The sequence below is a fragment of the Phalaenopsis equestris genome, unplaced genomic scaffold, assembly GCF_001263595.1.
Source record: "Phalaenopsis equestris unplaced genomic scaffold, ASM126359v1 Scaffold000036, whole genome shotgun sequence".
NCBI classification, from domain to species: Eukaryota; Viridiplantae; Streptophyta; class Magnoliopsida; order Asparagales; family Orchidaceae; genus Phalaenopsis; species Phalaenopsis equestris.
The window spans coordinates 3049696-3070654 of record NW_018164478.1 but is presented as its reverse complement, the minus strand read 5'-3'; the positions used below and the strand labels follow the sequence as shown (position 1 = coordinate 3070654).

General features: G+C 38.4%; 1 protein-coding gene across 1 annotated transcript; it reads left to right on the top strand.

The window, feature by feature from the left end:
- Nucleotides 1-260: 260 nt before the first annotated feature.
- On the top strand, nucleotides 261-20959 carry LOC110018737 (sugar transporter ERD6-like 4). The gene is made up of 17 exons (XM_020716150.1): nucleotides 261-1101; nucleotides 1177-1266; nucleotides 1356-1415; nucleotides 1497-1562; nucleotides 1656-1721; nucleotides 1800-1875; nucleotides 7465-7529; nucleotides 7622-7714; nucleotides 7883-7966; nucleotides 8053-8137; nucleotides 19076-19122; nucleotides 19192-19254; nucleotides 19344-19403; nucleotides 19587-19652; nucleotides 19733-19792; nucleotides 20288-20402; nucleotides 20480-20959. Exons 1-17 carry the CDS (start codon nucleotides 817-819, stop codon nucleotides 20590-20592), a joined length of 1494 nt encoding a protein of 497 aa, XP_020571809.1. The 5' UTR covers nucleotides 261-816; the 3' UTR covers nucleotides 20593-20959.

The window sequence follows — 20959 nt, the reverse complement described above, 5'->3', positions numbered from 1 at the left end:
CTAACCCCAACTACTTTAAACTATAATTGAGCCAACTTAGAATCATTTTTAAATGATCGATGAACAATGCTCATATCCTAATAGATCAATCTTCAATCCATTTTCAATCATGAGAGTACATGTTTGATTCAAACAAAGTTCAAATATTAATCAAAATATTATTTTAATTCAAATTTCATTGAACATAATGTGGTTCCACTCTGAGGATATATTACATATTACACGACCTTTTTTTTTCAATGTTTATAAACATTCTTACAAATCTGTTTGCATAGCATTTCTCCTACCTACCTTCTCATGATTGGACAAAAAACTCATGAATTGTGCGGTGCGGAGAGGCTGAGGAAGCCCTCCGCTGTACGCATCATTTCCTTTTATTTGTTCCGCACACCATTTGTTTTTCCCTGTTTTCAACGGTATGCCACAACCAGAGCATCAACAAGAAAGAGTTTTGTGCACAAGCTGAATCCAAGTTCAAGCCCCGTAACGGCTTCTGCTCGCTGGTAGCAACAATATCAGGCTAAAAGTAGTGGAGCGCATGAGCTCAGGCTGAGAAGCGAAACGGTCAGGAGAATCGCTATCCCAAATCTGATCTCTTCACGCCGTCCACGCCTGTACTTCAGCTTGCTCTACACACTGTCGCCGCTAATCATCACCGTCTTTGTCCCTCTCCCTTCTCAACTCGTTCAAGCTCGGTTCCCCCATAAAAGATCAACTTTTTTGGCAAAAAGGACAAACTTCACGGCCTGACGGACCTCCTCTCCCTCTTCCTACATCTCCTCTTCTACTTTCTCATCATCTCTAGATTAGAGAAAGATGAGTTTCCGAGGGGATGATAGCAGTGGGGAGGAGGGTAGGTCAGACCTTCGAAAACCGTTCCTGCACACGGGCAGCTGGTACAAGATGGGGATGGGATCGCGGCAATCTAGCCTAATGGATAAGCTGGGATCCTCCGCCTCTGTTATCCGCGATTCCTCTATCTCCGTCGTTCTCTGTACTCTCATCGTTGCTCTCGGCCCCATCCAGTTCGGTTTCACCTGCGGCTACTCCTCCCCCACTCAGGAAGGCATCGTCGGTGATCTCAAACTTTCCCTCTCAGAGGTTCACCCTCGTCGCTATCTTTTAGTTAAAACAAACCGCTCGCTTGTGTATTGATTTGGGTTATATTGGTTTCAGTTCTCTATCTTCGGTTCCTTATCGAACGTCGGCGCCATGCTTGGGGCTATTGCCAGTGGCCAGATGGCCGAGTACATTGGGCGGAAAGGGGTACGTTTTTAATCCGTCTAACATAAGTCTGGTTCCATTTTTCGGCCTTCGATACAAAAACATAAACAATTGAAGGCTCTTATGCGCAGTCTCTTATGATCGCTTCGATACCAAACATCATCGGTTGGCTGGCTATCTCATTTGCAAAGGTGGGTTTTTTAATGCTAATAAGTGCGGTTCTGTTGCTCTAACACTCCATTGATGGCTGCTTCTCTGAGAATTGGTTGTAGGACTCGTCGTTCTTGTACATGGGCCGGTTGCTGGAGGGGTTCGGGGTTGGCGTGATCTCTTATACGGTATGCAGAGTTTTAATGTTACAGTTGATCATTGTTTGGGTGTGTGAGTTTTGTGAGTTGCTCTTTGTATTAATTTCCGGTGGTGTTGTTTAGGTGCCAGTTTATATAGCGGAGATTTCTCCTCAGAACATGAGAGGAGGGCTTGGTGCTGTTAATCAGGTTGGTTACTAATAGCCGCTTTACAATTTGTGGAGGATGATTCAGGATACGTTCTGATAATGAGCTTTACTTATGCAGCTTTCTGTAACCATAGGCATTATGCTGGCTTACCTCCTGGGAATGTTTGTCAATTGGAGAGTGCTTGCAGTGATGGGTAAAAATGAAAAGAATGGATGAATTTTAGTGTTTCCAACCATTGATGCTGTGCTTTTTCTTCTCATTTAGATTCAAATACCCATTTATTAGCAAATTGGAGATTAGTTGCATCAATTTTATTCTTAAATTTATGGAATTTAGTGAAGGACTGTCACTGAATTAATATAATTGTGTTAACCATGCCTCTTTATTCTTCTTTTATTTAGTTGGTTGAATAGCTTGAGCAAAATTTGTGACTGTCGATATAAATGAAAAAGTTTGAGCGTAAGGACACTTGTCTATTTATATTTAGGTACTTTCTAATTTGTTTTTTAAGAAGTAGTTTAACATGAGTTTGATAAAATGTTGATATTGCTTGTTTGATAGTTATTGTGACCTTTTTCATCTGTTGTATTATATTTAACCCATATTCAATATCATTCCAAAAGATCAGTAGCTAACACCTTTCCAAATGGTTCTGTTATGTAGTAAAACCTATTGTTTCAAGTTTTTTTACTACTAAACATAAACTAACAAATAAATATTTCAGACTTGCCAAAAATTCTCTCCTTTGAATTAGAAGTAACACTTATGCGAACAAGTTGGTGTGTCAAAGATACAATTATAAATCTCTCTCTCTCTCTCTCTCTCTCTCTCTCTCTCCTCTATGAATTAGAACAGAAAGACACACGCATATACATACATACATCATAAATCCTTTTAGGACGTAGGATCCCACATTGTCTGTGAGCTCATATAATTTGGGAGAGATCCTTTATTTTCGAGGAAGGTGTGAAAGAAGGTGATAGATGTGTCACTAGAGCTCGAGTTCTTGATTACTATCCTGAATCTTTAGGGCCCGAGAGAATGATATAGAGGAGTTTTTTGGTTTTAGAGAGAGGAATAGGGAGAGCCAGAGGGAGCCCTTCCATCCCCTTTTTCTCCTCTACATAAGGAAAAAAAAATAAATAAAAGAATTAGATTTTGTACAGTACTGCGACTGTCCATGGTGTTTCAATGAAATGATTGTGAAATGGATGCATGTGACACTTTAAATAAGTATGGACACATGTTCTTGTATGTGATGATGATCTTCTTTGATATCTGGTTCATCCCGGGTTAGATCGACCACTTTGGCTGGTGGGCTCAGTTTGACCATTTCGGCGGGTGGGCTTAGTTTGAGAAAATGACTCGATTTTTTGATCAGGCCTTCAAAGCCTCGTAAAACCTGTTGACCTTTATGTTGTATGCCTAAAAAAAGTCTTTTTTAGCTATATGATCATATTTGGGTATACATTTAGTTACTTGATTCTCTTGGCTCTTCAATTAGAGATTACGAGAAGAATGAGAGTGAAGATTTCTCGATTTTGTATGAGTGCAAAAGTTTTCCATAATTGTTATGTTTAACAATTCATTTTGAGGATTTTTGAGGCGAGAACACAAAATGATTCAGAAATGGACTTTCCTTGACCTTGGGGTGCTTCAGATACAACTGCTAGGAGTTATACCGTCTTCACTCATCCTCCGACCAGGACTGGCCTTTGCCTTGGGGCGCTTTGTGCTACACCTACAGGAAGCAATCTCTTGAGTTTCCGGGTGAGTGTGAATTAGTTTGTCCTTGGGGGCCCTGGCTCTCCTATAGGAAGTAGTCATTTTGAATTTTGGTTATGTTTGTTGAGACCTGATTGACTTACAACCTCGAACATGAGAGGTTATTTAGGACGAGCTATTTTACGATGAAAGTTGTTTTTTTCTAGTAAAATGAGATATGAGTTAGAAAATTGAAATGACCAAAGTTGGACATTGAGACTTTCCTGTTCTTGATGGTACTTGAGAGATATTTGTGACTTCCATTTTTTAGAGAATAAGTGTCGTATCATGTTATAACGGACCTTCAAACAAGTATCTTGACAGTCGTTGACTTGTCATTTATGATATTAGAAGAAGAAAAGTAAAACGAGTTATTGAAAGTAGCTTTAATTGCGGTGGTTATTGAATCCTTTTAAATGTTCACTCTCCCTTCTAGTTTTTATAATACAATTGTGAGTTGTGTGGGAGTCATAAGCTTACGTTTTTGAAAATGGTTATTCTGAATTTTCTTTATCTTCATCATCTCACGGTGAGTAAGGCGTGTATTGGTGAGACGAGGATTTCGAATGAACGCCTTTTGGATATTGTATTTCGTAAAAGACAGATGATCAATCAATATGTGGAGGAAGATTTGTGAAAGAGGAGTAAGTCTTCTAAGGAGCAGAGTGTCGCAGAGGAATGAACTTCTCATGCCCTTCTTGTAGGGACCGTGGATGCTCTAGATAAAGTCGTGGATGAGATAAAGGAGGATGACATTGCCTCCTTCTGAGATTTTTCTGTTGGGCGGATTCCTCTTGATTTGAATGATCTGGCGGAAGGTCAGTCCTTTGATTTATTCAGAGAATAGAGTGAGTCTAGTCTTATGACACTTCATGAATTTAGCTCTGGTGATAAGTGCGTTGTTTTTCTTAATTTAAAATTTTTGGAATGAGGAGTTCGTGTATGGATTCTTATTTTTTGTTGAAGTGTAGATCTATTGCTAGTCATCAAGCTATTCTAACAACTATCTTTGGGATCTTTCTGCAACTGAAGGTGACTCTTAAGGAGAGTGCCAGCGGAGTCTGAACCAAGGTGATTTTGGTTCGCTTCTCGAAGGTTATGAAGCGCTATTTTATCAGATTAAGAATTCTTTCCTCACCGAATATGATCTCTTACTGCTTGTTAAGGCGCCATGTGAGAGGAAAATGGATGGCCCAGATATGCGTGCTGTTGATGTCGAGATTATATTGGAGCCGGTCATGATGCCTATCAGCTAAGCATTTGAGGGAGATACCGTTCTGGTCCCCGAAGTAATGTTTGCTCCAGCTGAAAAAGTCTAGACTATCGTAGGGTTTGCGGCGAGTACTCTGCGTGAACTAGAGGCAGTCCACCCTATGGGTCAGGATGACCCGAGGGAGCGTATGGCTGTGATGGAGGAAAACTTCTTGGATGTCAGAGAGCACATCTCGATCTTGAGGCTAAGAAGGCGGTGGTTGATTTGAAATATTGCTAACAGATTGCTGAGCTAGAGGCGAAGTTGAAGGGAAGTTTCGATGATACTCGGTGGAAGTTAGAGGGGATGGAGATGGAATTAGCTTACTCTAACATCATTTTGAATCAAGTAATTCTGATAATTTCTTATTTAGTGGTCGATTAGATCTTTGACGTCTGCTTTAATCAGGGTCATAACTTTGGATGATGTTAAAGATAATGATTTATTTCTTTTTTATTTTTAATAATGTAATGTTGTGATGTGTCGACTTTTTGTTTCATTTGTCGACTGACAATTGATTTCTAGCCTACAACCTTTGATGTTGTTTTAAAATAGAAATGTGAGCAAATTTCTTGACAGTTAATCATCTGGTTACCTATTTCGTTACGTTTCTTATGAATGACAATATAGAACTTGAAATCCGTGTTTCTCAATCTCCCAGTTGTAAGTGTCGAGGCGAAATGGACAGGCACTTTGATCATTAGAGAGGTGGGAGGAGGTATTGTTACCATTTTTTCTCTCGATAGTTCTCCTTTGAGCGCTATCCCTTTGTCTTTCCATGACTGTTTCTTCTCTGACAATGGTGCCTGGTTTGAAAAATGGTATATCCTTCTTGTCGGCTAGTTTCTCGAAGGGATCACCAATGGATAGCAAGATGCTGGCTGAAGCACAGTCGAATCATGTTTTCGACAATGCGGTGACTTCAGGTTAGCGTGGAAGGATGAAACTCCTAAAACTATTCATAAGCATGAGATGTGTGTTTATCTTGACTAGTTTCAGCTAGGTCTGACGTTTCCTTTGTGTGGAGAGATAGCCGATATCCTCAATTTCCTGAAGCATGTGCTTGCTCAAATTTCTGATTGTGGAATTTGTAGTTCCTTGATTCCGATAATGATTGATTAGCTAGTTATGGATCCTCTTTCCTTTTTGTTAAAGTCAAGACAAGGGGAAGAGAGACTCAGCGGTTCTTTATCTGATCGTATTAGGTCGCCAATGATTCTCCCTCTGGCCCTTGACGCTGCGGGTCCTTCGATGCTGGGTGTTAGCGTTGCAGAAGAAGAGGACTTTGTATTGTGTCGTCACTGCGAGGAGGCTTGCGTTGCTCACCTAGAATACTGTTGATAGAAGGGTGCACAGAGGATCCTCCATCAGATGACCAAGTCCATTCTGGAAGGAAATGGGAAGGTTATTTCAGGAAAAAGAGATTTCGTCGAAATACGCTCGAAGGGGCAGAGGACTAGTGAGGAAAAGAAGAGAGTACAAATAACTCAGTCTAAAGAACCTTTTGCAGAGGTTCTCTAGGACACCACATCCATGGGAGGTTGAATTTACTCATGAATCGAGGCGAGAGTAGGGCGGTAGTCAACTTGACCTAAGATTGGTTGCTGATGTAGGATATTCTCCCAAAGCTTTTCACATTGGCCTGGTGATTGGTTCTAGTAATTTGAAGAAAATGGCGCAGACCGTCAAGGCGGAGGACTATCATATCCCTTTGATGCAGAGCATTGCGATGTAGTTGCAATGCACATACACGGTCGGCCTATCGCGTCGCTCTTTACTGAGAGATAAGAGAAAGTTTGAGTTAACTTTTGTGGAGTTGAAGGAGAAAATTTTGCTTCAAGATATCTTGCTTGCTGAGCTACGAGCAGAGCCGACAACCCCCAGGGATGAAAAGGCTGGTCTTGAGGCTAAAATTGTTGAAGATGCGAACTAGATAATAGCTCTCGAGAGGTAGGTAAAGGAGTTTTCTGCCGATAATTTAAGTTTACAGAAAGAAGTGACTATAGATGAGCTTTTAATGAGGCAGCAACTCAGATTTAATATAAATAAAAAAGGCAAAAGAAGATTTTCTCAAAAGAGATGCTGAATTGGAGGAGCAGATGAAGAAAACCAAAGAGAGTCATGAAGTGGCATAGAGGCTTCAGAGTGAAGTTGCTAGTCTGAAGAATCAACTAGAGTGCAGGGAAAACTAACGATGAGCTCCTTGCCAATCTTACTCGGACTCCACAGCACGAAGATCTCATGATAGAATATTATAAACATACATTGGAAACTTTTTTGGGAGTTTTGGTGTGCGGAGGGGTTCTTCCTCCGGAGTAGGGTGACAAGAATCGTGTTTTCGATCTCGCCATGAAGCTTAGAAACAAAGACAACAACAAAAATTAAGATGGTATCAAAGATGAGGCTTCTGATAATATTTTATTATCGCTGTTGTATTTTAGAAAACACACGTGTTCAGTGCATTTTTTACTTGTTTTTATTTTTTGTTTTAAAAAATAAATTAGCTTGTTTTTAAAACCCTAAAAAACATCTAAAAGTTGTTCTGAGTTTTTTAAAAACAACAAAATATATTATATCATACCAAACATATTCTGTATGAACTCAAAACATAAAATAGTAATAATAATAATAATAATAATAATAATAAATCAAATGCGACTTTGGAGCAACTCTGAATAAGAGGTGTTTATGAAGCTTGTTTAAAGAGTTAAAACATTTCATTAACTTGAGGCAATTCAGATAATCTCTTCACTTGACAATTTGCAGGAAGCCTTCCATGCATAATGCTCATACCCGGTCTGTTTTTTATTCCGGAGTCTCCAAGATGGCTGGTATAACAGCACAAGCATTTTCATTAGGAATTAAAGTAACAAAATTCATTTTTTTTATTACTGTTTGGAACTATCTCATCATGTTTATACAGGCTAAAATGGGAATGATGGAAGATTTTGAATCATCCCTTCAAGTCTTAAGGGGTTTTGATGCTGATATCTCTATAGAAGTTAATGAAATCAAGGTAGGGATATTATTTGCTTTCATAAAGCTATAGAATAAAGGCTATGAAATGCTAAGTGCTAGAGGCGTTTGTTAGACTCTGGCTATAACTGAATTATCTAAAGCACTCTCTGAATGAGATATGGCATGAGGCCATTAGTGTTGAGACACTTATCCTTGCTTTTTGCAGAGGGCTGTGGCATCATCATCAAATAGAAGAACTGCTATGCGGTTCCAAGAACTTAAGCAAAGAAAATATTGGATTCCCCTTATGGTAAATCTGCTTATTCTTTGTGATTTTCTATGAAGTAGCTGTGTTTCTTTTTCTAAATGGACCATTGTTTTTCTTTTGTTTTGCAGATAGGAATTGGTCTTTTAGTGTTGCAGCAAGCAAGTGGAATTAATGGCATACTGTTTTATGCTAGCAGCATCTTCAAATCCGCTGGCAAGTCCTCCAAATTGATCTACCTTAGCATTCACATTTATGTTTGAGCAATACTTCTTAAGCGAACTTTTCAAAAGCCCAACCACCTCCAAACAGTTAATTGTTTTCTTATTAACATATATTATATTTCAATAAAAAAGAAATATTAATAACGCTCTACATGATCATTGGGGTTATTGAATGTCAATCAAACTTGGCTTGAGAAACATTTTTCTTCCAAATTTTAATGATATGGATTTTGAAGATTCAATTGGGTGAGACGTTTGTTGGCACATTCATTTCAAATTTTTTCGTCTCATATTACCTTTGAAACATAGTTCAAGCAATAATTGCTCAAAATATCATTAGTTGTTAGAAGGATATAATTTTGGTCTGATCAAAACCAAGGTTTGACATCAAATGAAGCATGCATAGATTGGCGCAAAATTGGCTTGTGAATCAAATATATCTAATTTTGAGGCGGCTTGGCTTGAATCAGTAGAATTTCTAGTTGGTTCAAAATCAATTATTATTTTTTTAATTTAAAATCTTCTATAACATTAATCCTTCAAGTTGATCTTGAGCCAGTTTAATCAGATCTAGGTCAGATTTGAAATTAGCCTGAAATTTAACAAAGCCAAAAAGTGGGCGGGCTCCTGGCTCGCCTCTTGTAGGTTTCTATTTGCACTAGGGCTGGGAGACTAGGTCTTTTGACTTTGATATTCAAGTGGCCTAGATTCATGATTTGTAATCTTAGATTTGTAGGAAAATTTGACGTGGGATTAACAGTCTTACCTTTTTATGATGTGGCATTTACAGTTTTACCACTTCCCTCCAAAATCAATAAATCAAGAGCTCCAAACTCCTTTCAGTGAGAACTTGACTGACCACCCAAGTCAAGGATCAGTGATTGAAGATTGAAATTACTCCCTTTCTTGTTTTGGCTTGGCTAAATTTTACCTCTTTGTTTGGTTGTTTTTAGTTATTACCTTTAATTATTTAACTATTTCGAAAATCCCTGAGACTCGATATAAGTGACCACAAATTTTTTTCCAAATTTGCCCACCACCCTAGGATTGGATTGGTTGCTCTATGAATACGTGATATGTATCCTTGTCTTGAATTATTGTTAAAATAAAATATTCGCCATTTTAATTTCATGGGAAGCTCCTTAGGTGTTGGTGGTTGGTCCAACCCTTGCTACGTTGGTGAGTGCAACAATTACCTTAAATTATTTATTGTTTTTCACTTTACACCTCTCAATTTTCAAACAAAGAGGTAATCTTCCAAAGTGCAAGAAACCTCTCCAAGAACCCTACATCCAATTCCTCTTTTCTACAAGCAATAGCACCACACATCAAATCCATCTTTATCATAACCCAAATTCGCAAATGCTAGACAACCACTCATACACCTTGAAGCTTCATATTTAGCTTAGCATGTCCTTTTCCTTATCTTAGCCTCCTTATGGTTTTCACCCCCCTCCAATTCTAATACTTCCCTAAACGGTTGACAAACTCATTATTAATCTTACAAAGCATGTAAAATAGTTTATCTTTAAAAGGTTTTCTCTACAACGTTCATGATTTGGTCCTAGGACTTTTCAATGATGTAGGCCTGGGAGATATATTACTCATGACTTAGTATTCATCTTGTGGCGTTTTTTGGGAGACCTAAGTCTTTCAGAGTTTGTGCTATCTTGAAGTGACTTTTATAATTAGTGCCCACTAGCTTTATGCATTTGGTTTTCTCAAGTAGCCATAAAAGAATTCCTTTTCCCCATATGCTAGGACATTTGGTGGTGGTCCTTCGAGGATTGCTTTGCTTAGATGCCACATCCTCGTGCTCATCATTGAAGTTTGGGTACTTTAGGCCTTAGTCTCTAGTGTGTAGTTTAGATATTTAGGTGACGGATCTTTGGGAGTTGAATTTTTAATATGTCATATCTTAATGCTAATTGTGCGATGAAAACTTGTTAATGACTCAAATCTTCTGAATTACGAGTCTTATTTTGAAATTATTTGTTTAATACATCTCAAGTTCTCTGAGGATAGCCTATTTGCTTTGTAATTAATTTTTAAACCTTTTTGAGTGTCTACTCTCTTATTGACATAAAAAACTTTGAATATGGAAGTCCTAGCCTTTTAAGCTGACCACTATAAACCTTTGGTATTGTTTCTTTCTAAGATGTATTATTTTAATGTAATGCCTCATTGTTCACCTCAGTGTCTTTTTTTAGACCAAAAAATTCTTGAGTTTGATTCTTGTCTCGAGGAATACTTGAAGTGATTTTTCTAGTATTTCACACCATGTGTTTGGTTTCTGGAGGGGAGGTGGCTGGTAAAGGGGTTATGACAGGGAGTAGGTCAAAAAGGTGGTGCTGAAATTTTGAAGGGACTATAACCAAGACATCTGAAAATAAGAAAACGACACACACAAAACTAGGGTATAGGTCGGAGTTTGAGGGGAAGCAAAGGTTATGGAGGGTTGCAGGGTAGGAGGACAACAAACTGGTAATTGTTTGAGTGGGCTGAGCAGGTGGATGGAGGAAGGATGTCGGTTAGGTAGTCGTAGGGATGCAGTCTGACAATTGCTGCAGGGACGAATGATGGCGTGTATAGGGGGAGTTGCGAAAGGAAGGCTTGTAGAGGGCTTACAGTAGGGAAGAAGTCTGGTAGTGGGGTTGTGATGGGGAGGAAGGCTGGTAGAGGGGTTACAGCAGGGAAGAAGTCTGATATAGGGGTTGCGATAGGGAGGAAGGTTGGTAGAAGGGTTATGACGGGAAATAAAAGAGCAATAGCAGACAGGGGCGCTGGGAAGGGGTGATAATAAGCAAATAGAGGGTAGAGGGAAGGAAAATACAGAGTAATGATCACATCGGAACAAGATACAACCAAAGCACTACTTATTCTCGGATACAACTCTTAACAAGGGAAAACAAATCTGATGGCAAAAATCTCAAAATAAAACTAAAAAATCCTAACTAGAGAACATATATTATATATTGTAGTAGATAACTAGGAGGGTGAAAGCCTCATCTCCTTGGGCGGCAACTCAAAACTGGGCAAGGGACTGGCCGACCCCTTGTATCCCATGGCTGAACCGGTCAACCTCATGCTCCCCGCGCCAATCTTCTTAAGGTGAGTTGTCAAGAAACTGTAAACTTGAATTTAGTCAAAAGCACTTTCATTGGACTAATTGTCTTAATCCCCAATCTATTTGGTCAGATGAGGTAATCGACCCAACTTAACGGAAAGATCCTTATTAGCAACTACGGTTTGCATCGTTCAAAGGACCCTTGTAGATCTTAGGTGGATGCTTGTCTAAGGGGATAAATTTAATTCAACCTTAGCTGTCAAAAGACTTTATGCCAATCAATTATATCCTTATGATTCATAACTCGAAGGTTAGAAAACTATTGGGGAACATACGGGTTGTGTTTTTGATCATAATATAATGGTGTCATTTGAAGACAACCACCCGATCAGAGAGCCTTGGTCATAATTGCTATTTTGTGGAGCCGTTGAGCCAAACCACACAGATTGACGACTCTAGTCGTGTCCTTACTAACATAAAATTACTTAGAGTGTTAATATAATGGTACACTTGATATGACATTAGCTCTTGTGTGAGTTGAAGTCAATCAAAATTTTGTCACTCTGAATAACTCGACAAATTATTGTAGGTGGATGAAATTTGCTTTAACTCTTACTCGATTTAACTTTAACTTGAGTGTTTATTTTGTTATTTTGAAAATTTGATTTAAAAAATCTTAATTTATAAAGCGACCCTTCTTGTTGAGATTTCGATTAACGCGTCCATCATCAGAGATTTTGATTGTTTGATTTGAACCATGTCAACATTACATCTTGTAAAGGATAGAGTTTAGTATTGACACATGATTGTAAATGAATCTTGCCAATTCTTTCCTGCTTATGAATCTTGCCAATTCTTTCCTGCTTACAAATGATAGTGTTTATGTATATATATATACCGAGTAGGTTGAGTGCTTCAGAATGAGAGGATGTGTCCAGGTTAAACCCTCCAGGACTATGGAGGCAATAATGGTTGGCGTTCCATAAACTTTGCTGTGTTTCTTGGCCTTACGAGCATGCCAACATTTGTAGATCACGTAATAGAGTGTTTACGTTACCTGCTAAGGCCACTCCACTATTCCTGACTTTCGCAAGCTTACATATGACCTCTTGGAAATTCTTATACCGAAGAACATGCATCCCCTAATTGTCTAACTTATCGGAGGCATCAATAACAATAGAACATGCAGTAGTGATAGGATCACTATCTTCAAGTTTTTGATGCTCCCAAAGGTACAAGGCTGTATTCACAAGCCCTCTGCGAGACAACCAACAATTCGGAAGGCTTGTTGCATTAATGTTGAGACGCCACTAGAAAATTCTCTCCCTTGGCTGGAGTTTAAGACGCCAAATCCAATCGGTTCCTGTATGCTGGAAAGGAAATATGGCTCGAAATGCTTGAGCTGTAATAGTATTTCCTGAGAACAAGGAGATGAGTTCAAGTCTGTTCGTCTGGGTATCACTATAATATAAAGGTATATCCTGGATTGAATTGCAAAGATCTCTACCACTTGAAATGAATTGCAGGACTATTTCAAGAATCATTCCATATCAGATCGGTAACTTTAAAATCTTCAATACCATTCATTTTGAGGAAAGTTGGACAAAGATTAAGGGGTCTATTGAGAATCGATGCTTGCTCCAGAGCATGAAAGCCATCCCTCTATAGCAATTCTCGAACGGATGATGGGCCTAAGACTAATAGTCTCATCCTTTAGAACCTTCCAGGTGATTGAATCTCCTCTCTTGGCATCACGGTTCCACAGATCAGTACCATTTTTGCTTCAAATACATTTGTGGAATAGGGTACCTGGATTACAAACAAAAGCCCATGCAAGCTTAGCCCTTAACGGGCCATGCCATAGTGAGGAACTATAGAGGCCAATTTCCCCATTAGGTTAAGGCTGGCAAAGCTTTTTCGATGCAGTCCTTGTGCATGAGAGACTTTGATCCAGAGAAAATCCTTACACCTTGTTTTCATCTACTAAAGAACTCATTTAGGGACTTCCGTGTGTATCATTAAGCATATGGCAAAGTTAAGTATACTGAATTGATAAGGGCCATGAGTCTAGCAAAGGAAAGGTGACTAACTCTCCACTCTTTAATTTTGTTAGCAGGTTTAGATAGCAATTTGATAAAATCATTTTTCTTTAGCTTCCAAAGAGAGTCGAATTCCTAAATAATTAATTTCCTCAACTTTGTGGTAGTGCAACAACTTAGCAATCCTCCATTTATTCCAGTTTGGGTTAGCTTTGCGGAAAAGAATAGCTGATTTCGCAGCATTAATAAATTGCCCATCCCCTCACAATAATTGTTGACAATCCCATTTATGCAAATGGCTGCAGATGTAGAAGCTTCAGAAAAAAAGATGATAATATCATTAACATAAATGACCGATTTGTGGGCTGTTATTAGCGATTTGTATGCCAATATGCCGAGCTTTCTGTGCTGAAGCAAGAGATAACAACTCGGAGCACAAAATGAAAATATACGGCGATAGAGGACAGCCTTGCCTAAAACTGCACTCAACTTTAATCCAACTGGTTCTATTTCCATTAATGAGAACAATAAACCTTGGATGGCTAATACTTTGAATAACCCAACAAATAAATTTACTTTGGATCATTTTCTGCATTCTTAGAGGGTGGGCCAAGTCATTTTATCATAAGCTTGCTGCATATCGATTTTGGAACCATAAAAGACCTGAAGTAGTAGTGGAGTATTTGAATTTATTTATGATCTCTTGCACAAGCAAACAATGACTGGAGATGGAATGCACCGGGACAAAGGCTGACTGTTCCTCTGCAATGTGACAAGATACCTTCAAGCCTATTCACAAGAACTTTGGCAGCGATTTTATAAAAAGTATAACCTAAAGTGATTAGCTGAAACTTAGATGGTGCGAAAACATCCTCTTCCTTAGGAATTAAGACTGCGGAAGTCTCTTTTTAGTATTCCAACATAATATTAGTAATGAAGAATTCTTTAAGAATATTGGAAACTATTAATTTTTGAGGATTCGGTAGAATAATTTTATTGATATCAAAAGGAGTATAAATGCAGGATACAAGAGTTATAAAATAGGAAAGACAACATACAAATCTCTAAGATCAAACTAATTCTTAATAACTACCTAAAGATAAAAGGAAAATCATAAAGTAGGAAATACATAAACTAGGAAATAGAGGGAAAGGAAATAAATAACTTCTAATATAACATAAGAAATAACCGGAAATGAATCAAATCAGTACTAATAACTTCTAACACTCATTTTCAAGGTGAAACATAGATGTCAATCATATTCAACTTAGATTTGAAATCATCAAACAATATGCGGGGAAGATATTTTGTGAGGTAAGACTTGAAGTTTTTATCCCCAAGAACATTTAGAGATACTTGTAGTTGACTACAGTTGTCTTTGACTGCAGTTTATGTGGTTTTTGTTGGTTGGCGGAAGACTTCTACAGGTAATGTTGTAGGAAAGTTTGCAGGAAAATAAATAACCTACAGGAAAAACTGCACGGTATGGTCTACAGAAAAAAAAAGAGAAAAAAAAAAGAGCTCGGGAAAGTTGCAGGGTATAATTTGTAGGTTAAAAAAAAATGAACACCCGCTGAGAAAACTATAGAGTAGGACTTGCAGGTAGAAAAAAAGAACACCTGCATGGAAAATAATAAAGAACACCAATAGCGAAAGCTACAAGGTATGGCTTGCAGAAAAAAAGAAAAAAATACCTACAGGGAAATTTTCAGCGTATGGCTTACAGATAAAAGGGAAGAACACCTGCAGAGAAAGGAGGGCTTGCTGTAGGAAAAAAGCCTTGGAGAAGAGTCTGTTGTATGGAAAAGCTCTGGAGGAGGGTCTGCTGCAGGAAAGAATTCCGAACGAGGGTCTATTGCAAGAAAAAACTTCGGAGGATGGCCTATAGGGAAAAACTCTAGAAGAGAGTCTGTTGTAGGTAAAAGCTTTGGAGGAGGGTCTGCTATAGAAAAACCTTATCGTTAGAGCCATTCTTTCTTTGCAAGATGGCTTTTTGGGGACAAATGAAGTAGGAACAGGATCGTCCTTGCATGAATCACTTCTTTTATCAGGATTTCTTCGGTCACCACCATAAACATCGCTATTGTTAAAAAAAATAACCAGAACATGTAACTGGTACCTCACCAATGTTTCAACTTCCATAGCATTGAATCCAAAAGTCGAGTTCTCTTCAACAACAACCACAAACCTGTCAGGTGAAGCAAACGCAACAACAATGCAATAACCCAAGCCAATCCCCTTCGTTCCTCATGTTCCTGCGTCTAACCTTGTTTTTGGCTCATTTAGTACTAGCACAACTCTTCTGACATCCATGGTGTTCGCACCTATTGACGCCAATATTGGAGCTGGGCTTCCTTGAGCAAGAATTGCATACCTTATCATCCTTATAGTTGCAAAGAAGTTAAATGGAAGCAAACTGTATTTCCATCTTCGCTAATTTATCTTTTTCCTTTTTGGAAATAGCCACCACCCAAAGATGCGCTTCCCCAGATAGAAAGGATCATCCTTAAGCTCCTTGTTGATGAAATCCAAAACCATGCCAACATCTTCAACCAAACCAAGTTATGGCTTCCTCAACTCAATCTCCTCCTTGGATACATCCACTAGAATAAATTTTACCTCACTACACCACCTGGGCGGCTCCCCAAAGTGCAGCATCCAGTTTTGACGTGCACCTACTACCAGCGCAACATCACAACTGCCAATGGCAAGTGATCTTGCAGCAGTCGCTACATGCTCATGAGTATCAAGCAATAAACCTTTCCTTATTGTCGCAGGGAAGAAAGTAATACCAATTGTCTCAATCAATCTCTTTAGGGAATTTTCTGCACGAGCATAGGCCGCCTCTTTGTCAAACATAAGAAGTGCCCTATCGGCCTTTCTAAGAAAACATAATAGCTTTCTCAATATCCAAGGGACTAACATTATCTCCAGTCCCTTATCCTCGGGGTCTTCTGCTTCGGAAAGTAACAAAGCGGCATCCTCTTAAGAAATCTTCTCATGCACGACATCCGTGGGGAGGTCTAAATAGCAACTTTTGGGCCTTCCGTCGATAGTGTGCCTTAATACAGATAGAACAATCAAGAGAATATGGGAGATCTTTGTGGCTTAATTTGACACGTGGTTGGATGACGACGATCTAATTCGAGCTCTTGAAAATTATTCTTTCCGAAGTCTTTCTGATCGCAAGATTTAGAGATCATGACAAGCGATCAGGAGTTCAGTGCGGAGTTGGAGAGACCAGCAAGTCTGTCCACACAACTTGGGCCAAAGACGATAAGGGAGACACCTAGACGGGATGTGAGGTAGCCATAGGCAGAAGCGGTGTAGCATGGGCCAATAGACACCTGGACGAGATGTGAGACACCTGCATGCAACCTGGGCTGATTGTTCATTGTGAAAGGCAATAAAGTTGATACCAAGTGCAGCTGTGCGAGTGGCGAGAAATGTCATCGAGTTGGCAATGATGCTGAACATGTGACTTATACCTATAGGGAGTGAATTCCAACGACTAGTTCCTGCAAGGAGTTTAGATGGCTAGGGCTTGCAGAAAGAGGAGTTTTGGTGGTCGTCGGAAACTTTAGAGGAAGGAGTTTCGACGGCTAGAGCCCTGTAAAGAGACAGGTCTGGCTACAGGGAATAGGAAGTTTTCCTCTGCCAGTGAGTCTAGGGTTTATTTCAAGGCTCTGATAATATGTTAGTTTTGAGAATTCAACATAATAGTTTTATTGATATAATAAAAATGTATAAATACATGATACAATAATTATAAATAGGAGAGACATAACATAGAGATCTGTAGGATTAAATTATTCCTAATAACTACTAAGAGATAAAAGGAGAGCTATAAACTAGGAAATACATAAACTAGGAAATAGCCGGAAAGAAAATAAATAACTTCTAACATAACATAGGAAATAACCATAAAGGAAGTAAATCAATACTAACTTATAAAACTCTCCCTCAAGTTGAAACATGGATTTCAATTTTGTTTGAATTGGATTTGAAATTATTAAGCAATGTTCGGGGAAGATATTTTATGATGTAGAGCTTGAAGTCTTCATCCCCAAGAGTATTTAGAGATATTTCTAGTTGACTACGGTTGTCTTTGACTATAGTTTCTGCAGTTTCTGTAGGTAGGTGAAAGATTTAATAATGTAGAAAAGTTTGTAGGGAAGTAGACAACCTACAGGACATTTGCATGGTATAAGAGTAGTAGTGCTATCTGTCTAGGAGATCAATTCGGGCCCATTAAATGAATGGCTTTTCAGATTTCCTCTTCCCGAATTTTAGGACAGAGGAATTTGATGTGGTCACTAATTAAACTTAGGATGAATAGCATCAAAGCTAGGCCAATTCGAAAGCTTCGGTTGCTTAAAGCTCAACTTAGTGTGAAAAAACAGGTAGAAAATATCAAATATTTTTTCAGGATTATCCGTCTCATTGCCATTATTCTCAATAATACATTTGATAATGTTAGATCTTCTTCTAGCCGAGGCAACAATATGAAAATAATGTGAATTCATGTCTCCCTTCTTAAGCCACCAGCTCTTGGCTCGTTGCTTCTACCAAGAGTTGATGCGGGCAAGGATGGCCCGTTTTATTTTTACTCCGATGAAAAAGGGCTTTCATGGTCCAGGCGCATTTGTGGTGAAGACTAGTGGCAGCAGAGCCAAAATCATGCTTGGCCCATTTTTGTTGCACAATGTGCAACGCTGCTGGATGTGAAAGCCAATCATCCTTGATACGAAGGCGTTGCACTTGGCCTCAAGGAGCAGCCATAAGGCCCTTCGTGTGTTTTTTTTTTGTTTTTTTTTTTTTTGAGAAATATAAGGCGCTTAGTGTTGGTGAGAACATGATCACCACGCACCGAAATTTTACTATTCCCAGTCTTATTATTGGATAATTTAAATTTTGGTCCCAAGAAGCCCAAGTCCTGCATATCATTAACCATCATGCATTCTTCCATACAACGTGGGTATATTTGAATGATTTGCCATTTTTTTTATCTTTTTGCGAAAGAATGCAGTTATAATCCCCACCAACAAGCGTGGGGATTGAGCTGTCTATATGAGTGGATATGAGTCACCATAATTCTCTTCTCTAACAAGGTAGTCCTCACTAGCGTAAATAGTCACTATGCGCCATTTGCTTTGATCAGCAAGGGTTGCATGACCAATAATGCATTGGTGACTCTTAGCTATAACATGGAAGCTAGTGCTTGGTTTATGCCACAGGACAAGAACTTCCCCCAATTTATTGGGCAGGCTGATGATAAAAGTCCCATTGTTTGCCCACCTTTTTATCAATTTTCGATCAGCTTAAATTTTCAACCATGATTTCGAGGAGGCCCGCAAAGGCAATGCTATTATCTCTAAACATATGTCGAAGGTGGTTGCATGCCTAACTCTTGCGGGGGCACCTCGGGAATTCTGAATAAGGATCGAGGTCATTGGATCACTAAAGGGGACACCTGCCATCCGTAGTTTCAATTGCGTGTTTTTTCCTCTTCTGTGGTGCTTCCTCATTTACATAGTGCACCTTCCAGCATGTGCAGCTGTCCATCATTAACATATATCTCTTCAATTTAACTTTTTATTGTTTTAGGCCTTTTACACTTGTTTAATATAGCTCTTGAATTTTCTCATTTTGTACTAATATTCAATATAAGACATTCTGGTCTTAATTCTATTCGTCTTCTCAGTAGCTATCCAGGAACAACTTCTCATTTGATTTTGCTTCCGGCTTTGTGATTTCTAATTTACTAGTATTAAAACATCTGTTATAAATGTTATTGCTTGCTTGATATCTTTACGTCTAACAGGGATTTCATCAAGTAATATAGTTACATGTGGGCTCGGGGCAATTCAGGTAATAAGTTGTATTTTGATCCTGAATAGTACCAAAAAATAAAATAAGAAAATAATCAATGTTTTTCAGGTCATTGTAACTGTTATCAACACATGGTTATTGGATAAAGCCGGGCGTCGAATTTTCCTCATAGTGAGTTGGATAGCGGAATTGTTTTCTTTCTTATTCAGGACTGACTTTATTTCGCATTTGAGAGCATGTTATTATATTTCTGAATACAGATCTCCACTTCTGGGATGTCAGCCACTCTTATCCTTGTTGCGGTATCATTCTTTTTGGAGGTGAGATCAATTTACTATTTTGTGAAGACAACTTATCAAAATTCTTGCTATTTTCATATGAGTTTATCATTTGTGTTGATCATTTGTTGCATGTTAATTCGAGTTCATTTACCGTTGTTTTTTTCATTTTGTGATTGGATGGATTAAAATGTTCTCATATCTGTTATACTTCATTTATTGCAGGATATTGTTGCGGTGGATTCTCAGTTGCATTTTGTGCTGAGTGTGCTTGCTTTGGTTGGACTTGTGGTATGTTTTTTTCATAGAGCACTGCTGTTTTCTCCCTTTTTTCTTTTTGGGATAAGATTGTTCCTTTTCTTTTCTATCAGGCTTTTGTCATTTCCTTCTCACTTGGGCTTGGAGCCATTCCATGGATCATTATGTCTGAGGTAATCAAGATATATTTTTGTTAATTTTTTGTGTTTAATATGATTTCATTGTAAGCTTTTAGTAAAATAAGTTCTCCAATGCCATTTGACTAACCATGTAATGTTGGCCATTTTTTTTTCATTATGTTTTCAAATTTTTTACTTTGCTTTTTGTGCAGTATTGAGCATAAGATGGAACTTCCTCTTCTTTGTGTTGTTTCTTTCTTTGTTATAGCAAAATTATTTCTCCTACTGATTCAGATTCCTCACACCTGTGCTACTCCTCTCTTAACATGGGCTTAATTCAGTATTTTTGAACACCATGTCTATAAGAAAGAATCAAATATGCGCTGCGGGTTTACCCCTTTCAGTGCAGGAATGAATACTGGAATAATATTAACAATAGGCCCGAAACCTTTTATGTTGCTGCAATATTCATGTATTTATTACTTAAAAACTTTATAAAAAATAATTTCCATGGACTCCTGATGCTCAAAAACTTTTATGTTATTGCAGATTCTCCCAGTTAATATCAAAGGCCTTGCTGGCAGCGTGGCTACATTAGCCAACTGGTTGACATCTTGGATTGTCACAATGACTGCTACCTTACTTCTGAATTGGAGCAGTGGAGGTTTCCCTCTTTCCTCTTATTTCCTGTTTCTTAATATAGTTTAGCTACTGATATGATTATTGATTGTTATGTGATAGGAACCTTTGCACTTTATGCTGTATTGTCTGTATTTACTCTGGTTTTTGTAATAATCTGGGTGCCAGAGACCAAGGGAAGAACCCTTGAGGAGATTCAGCGGTCTTTCAGATGAGTTTGGCTTGAATTTGCTTGTCGAATCATTGCCTTGTTTGATGGTTGTTGATTACAGCTGCAGGCGACTTAGGTGCATATCAGATATTCCAGCATTGGGAAAATGGTTCTGTACACAGACTGTTTTGTTTCAAGTTCAGCAGCTCCTGCTCCATTCATATCGCCGCATGAAATTGCCTTTTTATGATTTAATGTTGTCTTGTCAGTGATGCAATTTGATTTTTAAGATTGTTAAGAACTTAATTTACTGTAATAACATATTTTGGTAGGATAGCTCATCCTGTTTGTTGCTTTGTTACTCTACAGTGCTAGATTCAAACATTGTACCATGAATCCTTTGTCGAAGAGAAAATATTCATATAAAATGA

Bases quoted from the DNA above. Each gene is read 5' to 3' on its own strand.
- LOC110018737 (XM_020716150.1), top strand. From the start codon at position 817: ATGAGTTTCCGAGGGGATGATAGCAGTGGGGAGGAGGGTAGGTCAGAC. The intron at 1,563-1,655 runs GTATGCAGAGTT...GGTGTTGTTTAG, and splicing joins TTGGCGTGATCTCTTATACG to GTGCCAGTTTATATAGCGGA. The intron at 19,793-20,287 runs GTAATCAAGATA...ATGTTATTGCAG, and splicing joins CATGGATCATTATGTCTGAG to ATTCTCCCAGTTAATATCAA.